At 37.5% G+C, this 17,771-nt stretch overlaps 3 protein-coding genes across 4 annotated transcripts; all 3 read right to left on the reverse strand.

Moving 5' to 3' along the window:
- Window positions 1–541: 541 nt before the first annotated feature.
- Window positions 542–9,151, reverse strand: dnajb2 (DnaJ heat shock protein family (Hsp40) member B2). Of its 2 annotated transcripts, XM_055031366.1 has the most exons (11): window positions 8,862–9,151; window positions 7,755–7,851; window positions 7,389–7,498; window positions 7,063–7,116; window positions 6,795–6,908; window positions 6,487–6,561; window positions 6,213–6,339; window positions 6,018–6,088; window positions 3,766–4,035; window positions 758–831; window positions 542–621 (listed from the first exon to the last, which is right to left on the reverse strand). In XM_055031366.1, the coding sequence occupies exons 2-10, from the start codon at window positions 7,817–7,819 to the stop codon at window positions 803–805; spliced, it is 915 nt and encodes a 304-aa protein (XP_054887341.1). In that variant the 5' UTR covers window positions 7,820–7,851; window positions 8,862–9,151; the 3' UTR covers window positions 542–621; window positions 758–802. The 2 variants fall into 2 exon arrangements, with proteins under 2 accessions (XP_054887341.1, XP_054887340.1); XM_055031365.1 differs by lacking the exons at window positions 542–621; window positions 758–831 and having other exon boundaries at window positions 862–4,035.
- A 2,034-nt stretch (window positions 9,152–11,185) lies between these two features.
- Window positions 11,186–13,893, reverse strand: tuba8l3 (tubulin, alpha 8 like 3). Its single transcript, XM_055031364.1, is given in 5 exon segments — window positions 11,186–11,512; window positions 11,514–12,284; window positions 12,405–12,553; window positions 12,642–12,864; window positions 13,791–13,893. Coding segments are annotated over 5 exon segments (1,353 nt in total). The 5' UTR covers window positions 13,794–13,893; the 3' UTR covers window positions 11,186–11,305.
- Window positions 13,894–14,408: 515 nt separating this feature from the next.
- On the reverse strand, window positions 14,409–17,404 carry LOC129361294 (tubulin alpha-1C chain-like). The gene is made up of 4 exons (XM_055032057.1): window positions 17,318–17,404; window positions 16,967–17,186; window positions 16,479–16,627; window positions 14,409–16,385 (listed from the first exon to the last, which is right to left on the reverse strand). The coding sequence occupies exons 1-4, from the start codon at window positions 17,318–17,320 to the stop codon at window positions 15,411–15,413; spliced, it is 1,347 nt and encodes a 448-aa protein (XP_054888032.1). The 5' UTR covers window positions 17,321–17,404; the 3' UTR covers window positions 14,409–15,410.
- Window positions 17,405–17,771: the final 367 nt, after the last annotated feature.

Below are 17,771 nucleotides of genomic sequence, written 5' to 3' on the forward strand. Positions count from 1 at the left end.
GATGTGAGTTATTGTAAAATGTTTATTTTCTTTCTCTGACTTCATTTCTGAATATCTCAGAAAGCTTCAATTCCGGCCTCCCATAACTCATACTTTCCACAGATTTTGCATATGGTGCATTCACTGATTAGAAAAAAACAAAATGACCTATTGAATTTTAGACCAGCCTTTCAGGTCCAATCAAGTTCAATTCAGCTGACTCTGTTCAAAAGCAGATTTGACTGTGCCTCCATGATTACAATTAATCCTTATTTCAACAACAGGGAAATTAACACAAAATTAATCCAAGTGAAAAGTGAGAAAATCTTATTTCCTCTGCTTTATATCTTGAATATATTGTTCCTAATTTGTCCAATAACTTCATGAAGCAAATATGTCATTTCCTAATCTTTGAACAAGATTTACATATTTTGCACCAGTTTTCTAAAGCAGAACTTTAGGAAGAATCAATCAAAAACTATAGTACAAAGAACTATTTTCTTGGTTTCCATTCTTTTTTTTTTTTTACCAGCAGCTACAAATACAGACACAGAGTAATAAATACAACGTTTTTTAAAGTTTAATTCCGAGATGGGAGACATCTTGGGCAGAGAAAGTGCATTGTAGCGACTGACCTTTGACCTGCAAAAACAGATGTTAAAAAAAGGCGTTACAGTTTATCTTAAAGATGATCACTAGGAAGCTACATTGGGATCAAAAGGAAGGAGAGAAAAATGTTTAATATTCAGGGTGTCTCAGAGTCACACTGGTCCTTTACCTCCGAGTTGGGCTTAAGGGCACAGAGCAGCAAGAGCCAATCAGGTTAGCTTGTGAAGGGCTGGAAGTCTGAGTCTGAAACAGGAAGCAGGAAGTATAAGACAGGGCTTTCACTCATGCACTGAGATTAAAATGAAATATTTGATTATGTAAATTATGAGACAGGACTTATATCCAGTCGGAAATAAAAATATAACTATCATTTCAGACACAGTAAGATGATTGAAAGAAGCAATATTAAAATCTGAAAAAAATAATCCAAACTCATCTTTAGGCTCAATTTTTATTTGTCATTTTTCATTAAGCAATGTTTAAAAAAATAACATTGTAGTGCAAACTAGAACAATATTGCAAGGCAATTAATACAACATTCTACCATTCCTCCTCTTTATTGTTAAGGGTGTTGTTCTTCATACTAACAATTAAGAGGAGGAATGATCTTTTATTCGTTCAATATAATTCATTTATTTCCTTTTCCTTTGCCAGTGATAGTAATAATTGTATCCAAAACACTCAAAACGTGAAACAATTAAAGCACCGATGAAATGTGTGTGCCAGAACATTAACATGTATGAGGAACCAGAAAAATAAGTCAGACTGGCTGGTCTATAGCTTTAACACTAGACACTACTGCTAACTTACTTTTTATGTTTTGGCATTTGGCACCAGCAAGACTGTTCTTAACTTAAGATGCAATTTCTATAAAAACAATCCTTTTCACAGTTACTATTGGACCATTAAACATGATTTTTTTCCTCATTCAAGGTCTAAAACAAAGTTTTCTCAAATAAGTCAGCACCAATCATAGCAATAGCCCACACTAACACGCACACACACACAAGCTCTCTGTACCTATTAAATTCTACACTTTAATGTGCACATAAAGATTTATTACTGTAGTTTAAGTAATGTGCCATTACAGTGCAATGGTGAGAGTAAAGAGTGCATAAAAATATAAACGGGAAGATAAATGGCAACCTCACATTTTTTTAAATTTGTAACATAATTTATTTGCTATTGTCTTCATCTGTTGGTTATTTCTTAAAAAGAAATAGTAGAAATGACAAATTTGCACTTTATCAAGTAAGAGGATGCTTTTATCTAAAGCAGCTTACCCGTAGCCAAACTATTCTGAAGCAACTTGGGATTTTAGTCTCTTGTCCAAGATCACTGAATGAAAACCGAGAAAGTTGGGAATTGCACCAGTGACCTCCAGGTGAAGGACCAACTACTTCCCTGAAGTCACAACAATCCAATTCAAGGTAAGTGTAGCTCTGATAGTATTCTGAAGCTATACCTTAATAACATCAGCTCTACTGATTCATTCCAGTATAGCTTTGCACCTCTAAAGGCATTTTTAACCAAAAGTAAAACAGATCAAGCTTAGTTAGATTGGATAGATTTGATCAGTTAGCATCCATTTTAAGGTATTTGACTACGCCTTTCTAACTCTAAAGAGTATCTTTAGAGTTAGCTATAGAGATGCAGCTATGGCTGTCTGCTCAGTGCCACTGGAAGGAGAACCACCACATCTTTGACTCTTCTACAGACTCTTTACAAGTCTGTAGACTTGTAAAGTTTCTTTGTACTTTACTTTGTTTACTTCTATTCACCTTCCAGTCAACACTGACCATCTTCATTCTTTCAAAAGAAGAATATACCCACAGAATGATGCTGCCACCACCATGTCTTACAATGGGGATGGTGTCTTGAAGGTGATGTTCTGTGTTAGGTCAGGCATTATTTAAGGCGCTTATCATCTAGATCAAAAAGTTTCATTTGGTACGCCTTTCGCCTACATTGGCGGTATAAAACGTTTGAGCTAAAATTATCCAAGAAGTACTTTCCCAAGGCACTGTACATTTAATTACTCTGTTCTTTAAGGTAGTTTGTTAAGAAAACTGTGTGCATTTTGAACATGTCTAAGTTCAGATGTTGTGCTTCAAATAATTTCATTTTTAATCAATGATTCTCAGTAAATTACAGACTTATCTAATCAAAGACAAAAACTGCCACAGAACATCCTGTGTGATGCACATTTCAATTACTGAGCCTTTGCCATAGAGTCTGAACGAGAACATTCTGTGGCAGAATTGCAGTTAACCCACACACTTAGACAAACAGAGAGCTCGTTTTACACGTTTCATTGTCATAAGGCTTTTGCTTGTTCTTTAAAAAGAACCTAATATTTTTCATCTAATTCCTTAGCACCAACCTGTTAATGAACAATCCCACTTCAAACCTTCTCACTGAAACCAAATGTTTTGTAGCTCAAATCCAAAAAACACACTATCCCCAATTTCTAATAATTTCTCTTAAGAATACAAAACTCAAAGTGTTTCTCATCTAACTTTCTACACATTCCCCCTGTCAGCTCTCATCCTACTCAGACATTCCCTTTCCCATCTGTGAAAATATTAAAACTGGCACATGCACAGTCATTCAGAAACAATCATTTGATGTCCTTTGCAGCTACAAATCCAAACAAGTTTAATTTTGAGGTTCACCTGACCTCATGAGCAGAAGTCAAGATTACACACTGAAAACAAACACTCCAAGACTTTAAAGTTTGTTTCTTTCAACTGCTATTTTTGACATCAAAATCTTTAACCTTGAAGAAGGATTTTTGCACTCACAATGCAGTGTGGTTAGTTGACACCATGGTAAGTATAAGCATGGGAAGCCTTCCCAAATATGCATTTAAACCACACTAGCACATAACACACCCACACATTTTCTTTTTCACACAGCCTTCAGATGTTTTTGCTGCAGGTTTGACCTTTTCTTCACTTGTAGCAGCAGCTGGGGATGGCTCTTTGGTTCCCTTTTGCTTCGTTTCAATAATATTTCCAGATCTTGTGCCAGATTCAAAGTGACCTCCATCATCTCGCTCTCCTGCAGCTACTTTGCAACCACTGGACAAATTAACTTTTTGTCCATTTACAAGCCCTTCTCTCGTGCAGCCCTTCTCAATTTTACCACATTTGGTTCTGCCCCAACCCCGAGCACCTGATATGAAGTTAGTAGAATTGGCTTTCTGCTGGGCCTCCATTTCTGACAGGCTGCACGCCAAAGCCATCTGAAGGTCTTCATCTTCATCATCTTCGCTGTCCCCTGTAGCCACATGATTGTAGCTGGGAGCTGCACTAAATGAGCGAAGGGGAGTCGCAGAGCGGTCGTTGTGGTGGGCTGATTCGTTCATGATGGAGGATTTCTTAGAGGACTTCTCTCCTTCTCTTCTGCTGAGCTCAACTGCGAGAGCCATTTCATCTTCCACACCTATAAGAAACACACAAGAAGAGGTGGTTATGTTTATACATCATATGGTTAAACTAATTAATTACTTATAAAAATGTTAAGATTAGTCTTCATGTTATATGAAGTAGCGTTAGAGCCGTTGTTTCAGTAAGATTTTATGGTCAAATTTAGTGGAGGCCGTAACACTTGCTGCAAACCATAACTTTATATCAAAATAACATACTAAGTTGCACAGAATATTAATTTAGAATAGCATTATTATAAAACAAATGCTACAAAAGAAGTTATCACTCTTTCACACAGTTTGCAGAAAACTTCAGTTTTGTGCACCAATCCCTCATAACACTACAACCTAATATTATTGGCCAACTTTTATGTTTGATTAAATAAAATTAGACTTGTGAACATTTATTATGGTGAGCATTTCTACATTTAGACTACAACTCCCCCAGATACTATTTAGTAAAAATGTGTTTCTAATTTTTTTTTTTAACATGTTTTCAAACTGTTCTATTTTTTCCTTACTTTTTTGCCTTTTGCGTTGCCAGCTTAGATGTAGGCTATCCCTCTAAAATATTTACCCACACACACAAAAACCTGCCCTCCTCCCCATGTAAAATGTGCGTCTTCATAAACATTTCGACTCCTTCTTACCGGGATAACAGCAGCTAATCTGACCTCTTCCTCAATCTATCTCTGGGTCACGTCTCTCATCTTCCTCCAACGACGACGAATCCATTGTATCGCTAATTCTCCCTGCTTCTCCAGCCCTCAATCTGTTCCAGCGGTCGAAGTTTGTGTGGTAAACATATGAGTTAGTTTGGCTTTTCTGCGTCCATTTAGAGGCTTTTTTTGCTTTTCTTCTTGCAGCTTTTCTGGGCCCCCCCCACCAAATAACCACTTGCTTCTCTACTCCGGTCAGATGAAATGAAAAATGTATAACCTTGGAACCTTGGAAGAGGGAAGAGGCAAGAGGGGCAGGCCAAGAAGGTCTGAGGGATTTCTTTGGATTAGTCCAAGAAAATCCATTAAGAAAATTAAGCATTGGACATTGCAGTCAATAAAACTTATTTTTAATATACTGTTTTGGTTACATTTTAACAGCCTTAGTCCAGCCCAAATTTGTCCATCACCCCACCGGGCATTGCCTGGTGTGCCAGACGACCATCCACCCCTGCTGCCATGACCAATAGACATGATCAATGTCTTCCAAAATAGTCACAACTATACAACTCATAGTTTTTGAAGATTATTTTTAATCTATTTTTGGAGGAAATAAGATTTTTTCACAGATTATTTCTTCCACCAGGGTGGGCAACTCCAGGCCTCGAGGGCCGGACTCCTGCAACTTTTAGATGTATATCTACTTCAACACACCTGAGTCAAATGATGAGATCATTAGCAAGACTCTGGAGAACTTGACTGCAGTAGGTGTGGTTCAGTTATTGGATTCAAGTGTGTTGGACCAGGGAGATATCTAAGAGTTGCACAACACTGGCCCTCGAGGACCAGGATTGCCCACCCCTGTCTTACACCATGCTGTCACAACATAGTGACAGTTTTAACAGCAGTGCATACAGTAGTTTTAAGAAAGAGAACCCATATGTTAACTTTGTTTTAGTTTAATATGCATTTCCTATTAACAGACTTGTTTGTTTTTCGGTTGAATTGCCTAGAATAATCTCACAATAAAGATGGAAAAAGTGTGAAGGTGATTTACTGTGGTCTCATTTTTTAGGTCTCATATCAGTAATTTAAACAGGAATTTGTGTCCTTTTGAGAGTTTAATAATAACATAAACACAATAAAAGTAAATAAAACTCTTAGCTCTTATTTAAGGAAGTTAAATATGGAGACTATATTGATAGACTGAATAGGAATTATTCCATTTTATAAACATGAAACTGGAGAAAGGTTAACAGAGTGAGAATGGGAAAAATATCCTCATGACTAAATTAAAATATTTCCACATTTCTCACCACTTATAGTGTTCAGTTTCTTACCATTGATAAGAACACTCTTTAATACCCCATCCTCTTCAATCTCTATCCTCTCCTTCCCATTTTCATTTATCCTACAAATAAAACAAACTAGGATCAGTGAAAAAGAAAAAAAATGCACTTCATCAGAAAGAAAAAATTACTTTAATGGAAGTATTTAATTGCCTGAATGGCTTTATAAGAGGACGTTTCACATACCTTTTGGTGGTGGTGCTTTTTCCATTTACAATGCGAGTGGAGGTAGAAACCGATCTGAAGTTAGGACCTCCCATGCTCTCCATCCCGCCGAGACCACCGAAAGAGGAGGAAAAAGAGCTAAATTCAACTGCAGAAAAGAAAAAAAAAGAAAAACAGAATTTTTTGCAGATAAGCACCATTTGTTAAATATAAAAAAACAAGATTTAACAAGCTATTTTAACTGAAAACATAATATGAAATTGCTTATTATTGCATTGAGCCCTTAGGTGTTTACCTCCAGATGAGGGAAAAGAGAAAAATCGACTGGGGCCAAGGCGAGAATGTGGGACTCCAAACGATGCAAAGTCATCTGGATGAGAATTGCAGTCATGTCAGCATATATCAGCCCATAAATATAGAAGGAAAGGCATCGAGGAAAGGGATGATGATTTCTACTAATTTTTGTCCAGTACAGGTGAGATCAGTTACTTTAATGACTTTTTCATTTATCTACATCCATTTCCTAACTGAGAAGAAAATTCAAAAATGTTTTAAAGTCATGGAGAGAAAATAATTTAACCTTGTCCCAAAAGTTTGACATACCAAAAAAGCTAGCAAAAGGATCCTGTCCACCAAAAAACTCTCTGAACACCTCATCCGGGTTGCGAAATGTGAAGGTGAATTCTGGGAGGTCTGAGAAGTCTGTAGTGGTAGAACCTGGGAAATTATGATGTCAGATTTAGTGAATGAGGCAAGTATCACTATATCAATAACTGAAAAATAAGTTGTAGATTGCTAATGCCAAAAGATATCAATTAAAGTAAGTTGCTTTAAAACACTTATCTTCTATACATCAGGTACGTGTATTTACCTGAGTGCCGCACATTGTCATTTCCATATCTGTCATATGCATCTCGTCTGCTTTCTGTTGAAAAAAAGAAAAAAATAAAATAAATAACACCCATAAATAAAAGTGCTAGGGTAAGAAATTAATACCAATATGTTAAAACTGCATTTTAAATGCTGCACCATTAGTACATTGTGAATGAGAGACCTCTTTTTTTTTTTTTTTGATTGCTTGAAAGACGATCTCAATGACTGGTAAAAGCGTTTTTTCTTTATTCTAACTTAAATTTAATTGAGTAAAGTGTGAGGAGTTTAAAACACACCAACATAAATCTTTAAAATATGACTTACTGTCAGACAGGACTTCATAGGCCTCAGCAACTTCTTTGAATTTTCTCTCTGCCTCTTCCTTGTTGTCTGGATTTTTATCCGGATGCCATTTCAGGGCCAATTTCCTGTACCTGCACCAGATATTCAAAGACAAATGCCAATCTCAACTATACAACCACACAAACTGAAAAAAAAAAAGTATTTTATAGCATAACATTATAATAAAAATAGTTGTATTAATGGAAATGAAACTAAAAATTATAAATGTCCTGTCATTTAGCCAAGCCTAAATGGCCAGGGCAGCAATAAGTTACATTTGAAATAAAGTTATTTTTTTCATACTTGACCATACCACAGACAGCCATCAAATACTCTTATTGTACTTACGCCTTCTTGATGTCATCCTGCGAAGCATTCCTGGATACTCCCAGCAAACTATAATAGTTCACCATAATCGCCTCTGGTCACTCTTTAGAACACCCCTCTGAAATTCAATCATTTACTCATATTTAATCAGGGTGAATAACTTTCTGAATATTATTATTGTCCATTAAGGCAATTACAAAAATACATGTTGAACAGCTGTGACAGAATAACCAAAACTATCAAAATAATATTAAATAAAATATTCTTGATACGTATTTTAGCAAAGATGCCATAAAATAAAAACAATACTGTTCATGAAAAATGCAAAGTGGATTGTGTAGTTTCTCCAGCTTTAAATTTGGTTTGCAAAGTAAAGCTATCTGAGGAGTTAATCATGCATTAGATCTGAAAAAATAAACATGACACTTTTTAAAAAGCAGCATATTTTTTTTAATATGCTAATAAAACATCCATAATGGCTTAAGTTTTATTAAAAATGCCTACGTTGTTTAAATAATGTGACACATGCATTGCAAATTGATGCTTAAAATAACACTATACTGTGCTCATTGCTAAAGTATAGCAGTTATAGTTACTTTTAAGCATTTTAAAAATAATAAAATATATTGTTAAACTTCAGTTAGAAATAGTAGTTTGTTTGAAGCATTAAAAACGCTTTTTAAAGTAAGAATTCTAGTGTCCTTGACCTGAGTGCAGTCAGCAAATTTATAACAGCGGCAACACGTTAGTCATCAGTCTCCTGCTGCAGCAGTTTCCAAGCAGAGGGGGGCTTCGGGGCTCAGGAGAAACTAAACTAAACTTAACTTTTTATCTCCCCTCGGGGAACTCCATGCGCTCACACAAGTTGTATGCAGGACTGTGGCATCTGACAACTGCTGCTGTCATGACAGTAGGCCTGTCAGAAGCCTAAACACGGCAAATGTATATTTACACGCACAGGTGCTGTGCTGTTTCAGTGCGAACAGTTGGGGGAGTTACCGTTAATTCAGAATATCAGAGCCACATCTTCCTTTTATGGTGAATTTGGGTTTATTATAAACAAACAACTGAGTGTAAGGGCAGTTGGTGGTAGCCACACTTTACATGCCACAGACAAAAATTACCCACCTTTCAAGTGTTACGATCCAGGCAGTTGAGCCGTTTGTCCTCCGCACAGATGACAGTTAATATGTCTTGTGGAATAATTTTCTCTTGTGACAACCAAGTAGCCACCTCCCTCTTCTGTTTTGCTTCCAAGATGTCTCGTCACGAATGTTTTCCGGCGATACAGTGTCACTACAGTTATGGTCAAAGCCTCGTGCTGTGCTCCCGTGGTTTCAGTAAGGAGGACATGAAGACTGTTTACCCAGTTTACGTTGAGTGTTGGTCTGAGCCGTGCCCACTACGTCACTGCGAGCGGACGGAAGGCGTCTAGAAAATACTAGCGTTCACGATACGTCACAAGCCCCGCCCACTCTCATGTTGGGCTCGTTGATTCCATGTCTATGGTTGATTCAACTACGTTAATTAAAAAGCCGGTGTTCTGACTATCTGTGCTAGCCGTCTAAAACGTATACTGTCATGTTTACAAACTGAAAACTATAGCGGGTTGTGTTAATGTTAAATATTATCATTGGATAACATTCTTTGAGTGACGAGAATGAAGCTTTGGAGTTATTCTTGGCACATCATTGGAACAATTTATATGCACGACAAAAACCACAAAAATATCACTTCCTTTCAACAGAATACCCTATCCGTTTAAAATGAAAAGCAATCGCAGTTGTATGCATTAATCTTTTTAGAATATCCTACCTTCTTAAAAAAAAATTTAAATTCACAGGTGTCTGCGAGAATGAAATAGTATCGCAGAGGAAAGTTCTTATTGCAATTAAATTAAACACAGACATGTACAAATCTCATGTATTAATAGGGAAGAAGACTTAGTTAATCCTATACTGTACATCGTTTCAATGTAATGACTTGCAATGCCCTAATAATCAAAATTGTTCAATTAAGAACATGTTATTATATTCGTGTTCCTGTTCAATATGTTGTGCAAAAGAGACAACAAATTATATTACTTAGACAAAATAGTTACCAACTAACTCATAAAGCAAGAAACTCTATGAATACGTAATAGTAATAATGACAATTTAAGTAACAATCATACAGCAACAGAAGAATTATTAACGCCTTGCCAATTTACACCGAGCTACACAAGCTGTGTGTTTAACCATTTTACTCTGGGAAAAACGGTCGATTTCCTTAATAAACCGAGTAATATGGACTTCTACAATACGTGTTACTATATTTGAATTACTAATTTCAGAGTTGTAAAGGAACTGAACATTAGACGTTTAATTAAAAACACTTTGAGGTTATAAGATTTGTAGACTTGAAATCAAATTAATGAATCATGTGAAAATTAAGCTGCCCCCAAATATTTATCTTCAAGGTTTAACATCGTCAATGTTAAGCTTTAGCCACCACTGGTTATTGTTATGGTCTGATGTTTAACAATCAGTGTTATCGTGGCTGTTTAATGCCATCCGATGTTTACCATTTAACATGCAAGATATTTAACGTCCCTGATTTTGTACTTAATCACGGATAATGCTTAACGTTACCCTTGATGTTTAACATTACTGCCGATGTTTATCAGATGTCAAACTTCATCTCTGGAAAAGTTTGCTTTTACGTTAAACACTGGAGATAAAGTAAAACATTCCAGGTACAGTAAGCATCAGCTATAACCTTAAACATCAAGGATAATGATAACAATGGACATAAAATAAGAAATTGGGGACAACGTTAAACATCCTATACAACATAACATTGTCCCCAATGTTTAATATTGTCTCTTTTTCTGTCATCTCAAAGGAAATTTAACCTGTTGCATTTACATTACCTATTGTGTGTGTTAGTTTATATGTTTTATATTGAACTAATTGTATCTGTAAAATTCCTCCTGTTTCTTCATCCTGGATTTGTTACTTTATGATGTAGTATAATGTTATGTTATTTATTTGAATTGATTTCCATTTTAATCTGTAAAACATAAGAATTTGAAAATAAGTTCATATGTTTGTATGTCTGACACATTCTAAATTATAAATTACAAATAATATTTTAAGCTTAGCACATTATGCTTTTTTGCTTTACTGTGGACATAGTTCTAATTCAGTAAAATATGTTGATGAAGTGCTCTTCTTACTTGAGTAAGAGGAGTAATATTTGAATACTCTAGCCAACTCTGATTACGAGTCACATTTATTAATAGAGTTGTGCAGTACCTTTCAGGCAGTCATGTGAAGTGTGTCACAGAAAAAATGTCTCCCGATTGCTTTTGCTTCTTTATTTGCTTTGGACAATTGATGCCCATGATGAATAGGTCTTTGAACCTTAATTTGCTATGCCTTTGACTTTCAAAAAGATCACAATTCACCTAGTTCATTCATTTGAGCCTTTATTGATAATACTGACAGATCACTTTCTCAGCATTTATGTATGTTGCTGGGAATGTGCTCTATTCAGAGCACCATTTGGAATGTGTGCTGGTTTTGGCCCCTTTAATACTCCTCTCCTTCTTCATCTTCATCTCCCATGCTGTCAGTGCCCACCTCTTCATAATCCTTCTCCAAAGCAGCCATGTCTTCTCTAGCCTCTGAGAACTCTCCCTCCTCCATTCCCTCTCCAACATACCAGTGGACAAAGGCTCTCTTGGCATACATGAGATCAAACTTGTGGTCAAGCCTGGCCCAGGCCTCAGCGATGGCGGGTGGTGTTGCTCAGCATGCACACAGCTCTTTGCACCTTAGCAAGGTCTCCTCCAGGAACCACAGTTGGAGGCTGGTAGTTGATCCCCACCTTGAACCCTGTGGGACACCAGTCCACGAACTGGATGGTACGTTTGGTCTTGATGGCGGCAATGGCCGAGTTGACATCTTTGGGTACAACATCGCCACGGTATAGCAGACAGCAAGCCATGTATTTACCATGACGTGGGTCACACTTCACCATCTGATTAGCTGGTTCAAAGCATGCGTTAGTGATGTCAGCCACAGATAGTTGTTCATGGTAGGCTTTTTCAGCAGAGATCACTGGAGCATAAGTGGCCAGAGGGAAGTGGATACGAGGATATGGGACCAAGTTGGTCTGGAACTCGGTCAGGTCAACATTCAGAGCTCCATCAAAGCGGAGAGATGCTGTGATAGAGGACACAATCTGGCCGATAAGCCTGTTCAGGTTGGTGTAGGTTGGTCTCTCAATGTCAAGGTTTCTGCGGCAGATATCATAGATGGCTTCATTGTCCACCATGAAGGCACAGTCAGAGTGCTCCAGTGTGGTGTGTGTGGTTAGAATGGAGTTGTAAGGCTCCACTACTGCTGTAGAAACCTGGGGTGCCGGGTAGACAGCAAATTCAAGCTTGGACTTTTTCCCATAGTCGACAGAGAGTCTTTCCATCAGCAGGGAGGTAAAACCAGAACCAGTTCCTCCACCAAAGGAGTGGAAGATGAGAAAACCCTGCAGACCAGTGCACTGATCAGCCTGAAAAAAATGGTTTGTGAGGAATTAGAAATTGACTCCAGCCAGAAGTATAAGTTAACCACAACCTCTCAAGAAATCAAAATGCTGTAAAGCTAGAGCAAATATTCTTCAAACCCTCACCAGCTTACGTGTCCTATCTAGAACAAGATCTATGATCTCCTTGCCAATGGTGTAGTGACCACGAGCGTAGTTGTTGGCAGCATCTTCCTTTCCTGTAATAAGCTGCTCAGGGTGGAACAGCTGACGGTAGGTTCCTGTACGCACCTCATCTGTAAATGAGCAATAAAAAAATTTAAATGAAAACCAGTTCACAACATCAAATATTTCTAAATGATTGTTCATCTATAGACTGCTGACCAATGACAGTAGGTTCCAAATCGACAAAGATGGCTCTGGGTACATGCTTTCCTGCCCCTGTTTCACTGAAGAATGTGTTGAAGGAGTCATCCCCTCCTCCAATAGTCTTGTCAGAAGGCATCTGACCATCTGGCTGGATTCCATGTTCAAGACAGTACAGCTCCCAACATGCGTTGCCCATTTGGGCTCCAGCTTGGCCAACATGCATAGAAATACACTCACGCTAAAGAAATAGGAGAGAAGTTGATTACTTTGTGAGAATGTTTGCACACAGAGCTTGAATTAAAACACTAAATACTGCAGGCACTAGAGTAACTAAGAAGCATATGTGGGCGTCACTGAAACATAAGGAAGTCTCCATTGTGTCTTGAAAAATAGAAAAAAATAGAAAATTTGGCAGACAGGAAGGCTATGCGTCAAGAAGATGGAAAATTCTTACTCACACCTCCCATTTCTGTATTCCTCCCTTTCCTCATCCCCTCCCCCATTTGAATCCCTCCTCCCATCCTGTCCACAGCTGCAGACTGTAGTGCTGTGTAACACTTAGGGATGTCTCTCTCTCTCCCTCTCTCTCTTCCTCTTTCTCCACATTTCCTAAAGCAAAGATTCCTTACAAAATGTCTGCCATCTCGCTTGTATTGCAGGCAAACCACTCCTCTTTTCTCTTTCCTGTTTATTTCAACCCTCCCACTGCCACGATTACCATGACCAGTCCCACTGAGAAAAGAGACCAGTAAATCTAGATGTTCTTTTTGTCCTTTTTTGGATATGTTTTTGCTTCTTAACATGACATACTGACATGATACACATCTTGTAATAAAAAAAGTTTTGTAACATATGAATTCTCAATTATCTGATCTAGTTTTGTCAAACACATAATAGAAGTCTATGTGAATTGTTCATTTTATACTGAATTACAAATACACTCACTTCCCTCCTCCAAATAGTCAATAAAGACTCTCTGAAAGGCTTTGTTATGTAAAATGCATTCCCATTGGCTGCTGCTTACATGGAAAAACTTTCCATTGTTTCAAAACATTTATTTCAGTAGAGGCAACTTAGCTTTAAGAGGCTCACATGTTGAAGCTAAACAATGAAAATAGACAGTGGAAATTTCCAAGCCATGTCATCAGCTATGCAGCTACTCACCATTTTGTCTGCTTGTCCTTCGACTGACGATGAGGATTCAGACACAAGGCAGAAGTGCAGAAAAAAGGGAGAGCCGGGGCTTATATACACAAGGATGTGAAGGGGGCTGGCAGTAAACCACAGACAGCAGCTGCATAGTTCACTGGCGGGAGGGATCAGCAGTTAAGGGAAAAAAAGGGGCAAGTTCCTGCCGTTGCTTTTCATTATAGCCACCTTAAAACACATTTATTTATACAGTGTTTCGGGCATTGCAAAAACACAAGTTCTGAAGGAATCAGTTTAATCAGTTTAATTCCCCTATTTGACAGTTCAAATAGGTTTAAAATCTTGTTTTTTTTATGTTCATTTATATTTGTGGACAATACCTGAAATGCTAAAATTACTTTTGTTTTTTACCTTGAATCACTTACAAGCACAAATTTGACTGTAATAAACTTTTACAGTTGTTTCTACACACTTGCTTTCATGGCCAAATTTATGAAGTGAATAATCACACAAAGTTGAATTGGATGGAATACATTTTTTTTTTATTGTCGGCATTGAACATGGTAGACATATGCTTTAATTATATAACAAATAGAGAACACATAATGACAATGCTAAAAGATTGCATTAAAAGAAATGATACACTGTTTTTTTATGTAGCTATATAATTTGTGATAAATTCAAAACAGAGTTAAAACATTGAAACAAATGTAAAGTACAGCATAACACAAGACTAAACTAAATAAAACTGCTCAAATAGAACCACAAAGCTGTTATTCATACATGCATGCAAAACTGAACTGGGATCCTATTGTTGCTACAACCCGCTGTCTGAGAATGAGCTGTACAAACAACCCCAGTCAGTGAGGACATCAGTTATTCTCCATGGTCCTCACTCTAACCGAGTCACAGCTGAATGGTACGTAGAAACTGACATAGAAGTCCTTTCATAACTTGCATTCCTCATGGGAGAGGATACATGGGGGGAGGGGAAGAAAGTAGAAGGTTTGGTCTAAGTTTTCTAGACTGACAAAAAAGCTGAAAGAAATGCTTAAATAAAAGAGCAACTGTGTTCTGGTTAGGGCTGAAACTTTTTGATGACACCACACCAAATGATTACAATACTATTAGTACATTTTCAAAATAGACAATGCTTGGACAAGTGAAATTAAATTTATTTTATTACTGAGTGCCCCAATGTACAGTTCAAGCCTTTCAAATGTAAGATTATTGGGATTTGATTGGAAAAAATATGTTGATTTTTCATCTTTTTGTAGTTTTGTGAGTTTTGCCCAAGCTGTTTGTGTGTTAAGCAGGGCCTTAGCCAAAAATTGCCTACTTTATTTGTAGTTGAATAAAAGTTATATCATCAAAAAAAGTTGGGTACCCGATATAGATTTTTTCTATATCTCAAAAAGAATAAACAAATAGACGAAAAAAAATTGTTTGACTTATTTTCCACAATTGTTTAATTTTGAACCTGCATAATTAATTTTGGTCTAATATATAACCAGATTTACATATAATGGATAGGGTCTCTGTTTTTTATATTTCAACTTGCTGCAAAACATTAAGCTGTGTAAATGCTCTTAAAGCCAGAAGAGCTTTGTCAAAAAACAGGCTTAGTATTACTGCTTAGTATTCCTCTTCATCATTATCGTCATCTACGTTGTCAGTGCCCACCTCTTCGTAATCTTTCTCCAAAGCAGCCAAATCTTCTCTAGCCTCTGAGAACTCTCCCTCCTCCATTCCCTCTCCAACATACCAGTGGACAAAGGCTCTCTTGGCATACATGAGATCAAACTTGTGGTCAAGCCTGGCCCAGGCCTCAGCGATGGCGGTGGTGTTGCTCAGCATGCACACAGCTCTTTGCACCTTAGCAAGGTCTCCTCCAGGAACCACAGTTGGAGGCTGGTAGTTGATCCCCACCTTGAACCCTGTGGGACACCAGTCCACGAACTGGATGGTACGTTTGGTCTTGATGGCGGCAATGGCCGAGTTGACATCTTTGGGTACAACATCGCCACGGTATAGCAGACAGCAAGCCATGTATTTACCACGACGTGGGTCACATTTCACCATCTGATTAGCTGGTTCAAAGCAGGTGTTAGTGATCTCAGCCACAGATAGTTGTTCATGGTAGGCTTTCTCAGAAGAGATCACTGGGGCGTAAGTGGCCAGAGGGAAGTGGATACGAGGATATGGGACCAAGTTGGTCTGGAACTCTGTCAGGTCAACATTCAGAGCTCCATCAAAGCGGAGAGATGCTGTGATTGAAGACACAATCTGGCTGATAAGCCTGTTCAGGTTGGTGTAGGTTGGTCTCTCAATGTCAAGGTTTCTGCGGCAGATATCATAGATGGCTTCATTGTCCACCATGAAGGCACAGTCAGAGTGCTCCAGTGTGGTGTGTGTGGTTAGAATGGAGTTGTAAGGCTCCACTACTGCTGTAGAAACCTGGGGTGCCGGATAGATGGCAAACTCAAGCTTTGACTTTTTTCCATAATCAACAGACAGCCTCTCCATTAGCAGGGAGGTAAAACCTGAGCCGGTACCACCACCAAAGGAGTGGAAGATAAGGAAACCTTGCAGACCAGTGCACTGATCAGCCTGAAAATCACATATTCATATTATGTTAAAATGACTAAATAGTAATATGCTTGCATATTATAAACTATGTGATCTTTGCTCTTGTAGACTCACCAGTTTACGTGTTCTGTCCAAAACAAGATCTATGATCTCTTTGCCAATGGTGTAGTGACCACGGGCATAGTTGTTGGCAGCATCTTCTTTTCCTGTAATCATCTGCTCAGGGTGGAACAGCTGACGGTAGGTTCCTGTACGCACCTCATCTGTAAATGAGCAATAAATTAACCAAACAAACAGACAAATATATATATCTATATATATATATATATATATATATATATATATATATATATATATATATATATATATATATATATATATATATATATATATATGCAGGATTACAGTACTCTAAATACTCTAGAATCACACTTAATGATAGCACAAAGAAACTTTCACCATCTAAGGTAGATAATCAATCATTTGTGCATAAATTAAACTGTGCTAATAAATTGTAGAAAAAAATACAAAATGCTCTTAAATTCTCAAATGCCCATATACAGTATATATTTTAAATATGTAAAAAAATATCTGTCACTTACCAATGACAGTGGGCTCAAGGTCGACAAAGATGGCCCTGGGAACGTGTTTTCCTGCCCCTGTCTCACTAAAGAAGGTATTGAAGGAATCATCCCCTCCAGTGGTCTTGTCATTTGGTATTTGTCCATCTGGCTGGATCCCATGTTCCAGACAGTACAGCTCCCAGCATGCATTACCAATCTGAGCCCCAGCTTGGCCCACATGAATGGAGATGCACTCACGCTGTAAATACAACAATATATGTAACTTTATTGAAGAATACTGCTTTCAATAGAGTTAGACATAGTTTAAAAAAATAAATCTTAATCTATAAGTGAAACTTTGTAGTTCCAACTAACAAATTCACATCTTACCATATTTTTTGTCTCCTGCCTGACGTTCAGGTATCAGAAAGAGGATAGTGTTGGAAACGCCTGTAGTACGCTGCCTTTATATACAGCACGTACAGCTATAATATACAGTGATTCAACCTGAGATGAAATCAGAGAACTTTACTTGTGAAACCAGGATGAGATCGCCCATTTTACAAACAGACACACAATGCTAAAGGAGGTCACCACCCTGCTCATTATGTGTGGTGTTTTGTTCCAGTGTGTGTGCACCTCAAATTTCAGAAGGCAGAAGCAAAACCACAGATTCAGAAGTTGGAAAGTTAAATCCTGAAAACAAAAAAGTCTTTTGGCTCTGAAGTTATGTTTTTGTGTTATATTATATTGAATCAAACAGAACGGAGAAAAGGTCTTTTTCAAACAGCAGCAATATAGGGCCTCAACGTTATTGTTTTTTATGTTTTAATTTTTCAGTAAG

Source organism: Poeciliopsis prolifica, unplaced genomic scaffold (assembly GCF_027474105.1).
Source record: "Poeciliopsis prolifica strain line A6 unplaced genomic scaffold, Auburn_PproV2 SCAFFOLD007, whole genome shotgun sequence".
NCBI classification, from domain to species: Eukaryota; Metazoa; Chordata; class Actinopteri; order Cyprinodontiformes; family Poeciliidae; genus Poeciliopsis; species Poeciliopsis prolifica.

Excerpts from the sequence above, each read along its gene's own strand:
- dnajb2 (XM_055031365.1), bottom strand. The coding sequence starts at position 7,819 with ATGGTGAACTATTATAGTTTGCTGGGAGTATCCAGGAATGCTTCGCAG. Across the intron at positions 6,909-7,062 it reads TGACAATGTGCGGCACTCAG|GTTCTACCACTACAGACTTC; the intron begins GTAAATACACGT and ends ATAATTTCCCAG. Across the intron at positions 6,562-6,794 it reads TCCTTTTGCTAGCTTTTTTG|ATGACTTTGCATCGTTTGGA; the intron begins GTATGTCAAACT and ends ATTCTCATCCAG.
- LOC129361294 (XM_055032057.1), bottom strand. Across the intron at positions 16,628-16,966 it reads CCTTGAGCCCACTGTCATTG|ATGAGGTGCGTACAGGAACC; the intron begins GTAAGTGACAGA and ends GCTCATTTACAG. Across the intron at positions 16,386-16,478 it reads TGGACAGAACACGTAAACTG|GCTGATCAGTGCACTGGTCT; the intron begins GTGAGTCTACAA and ends TGTGATTTTCAG.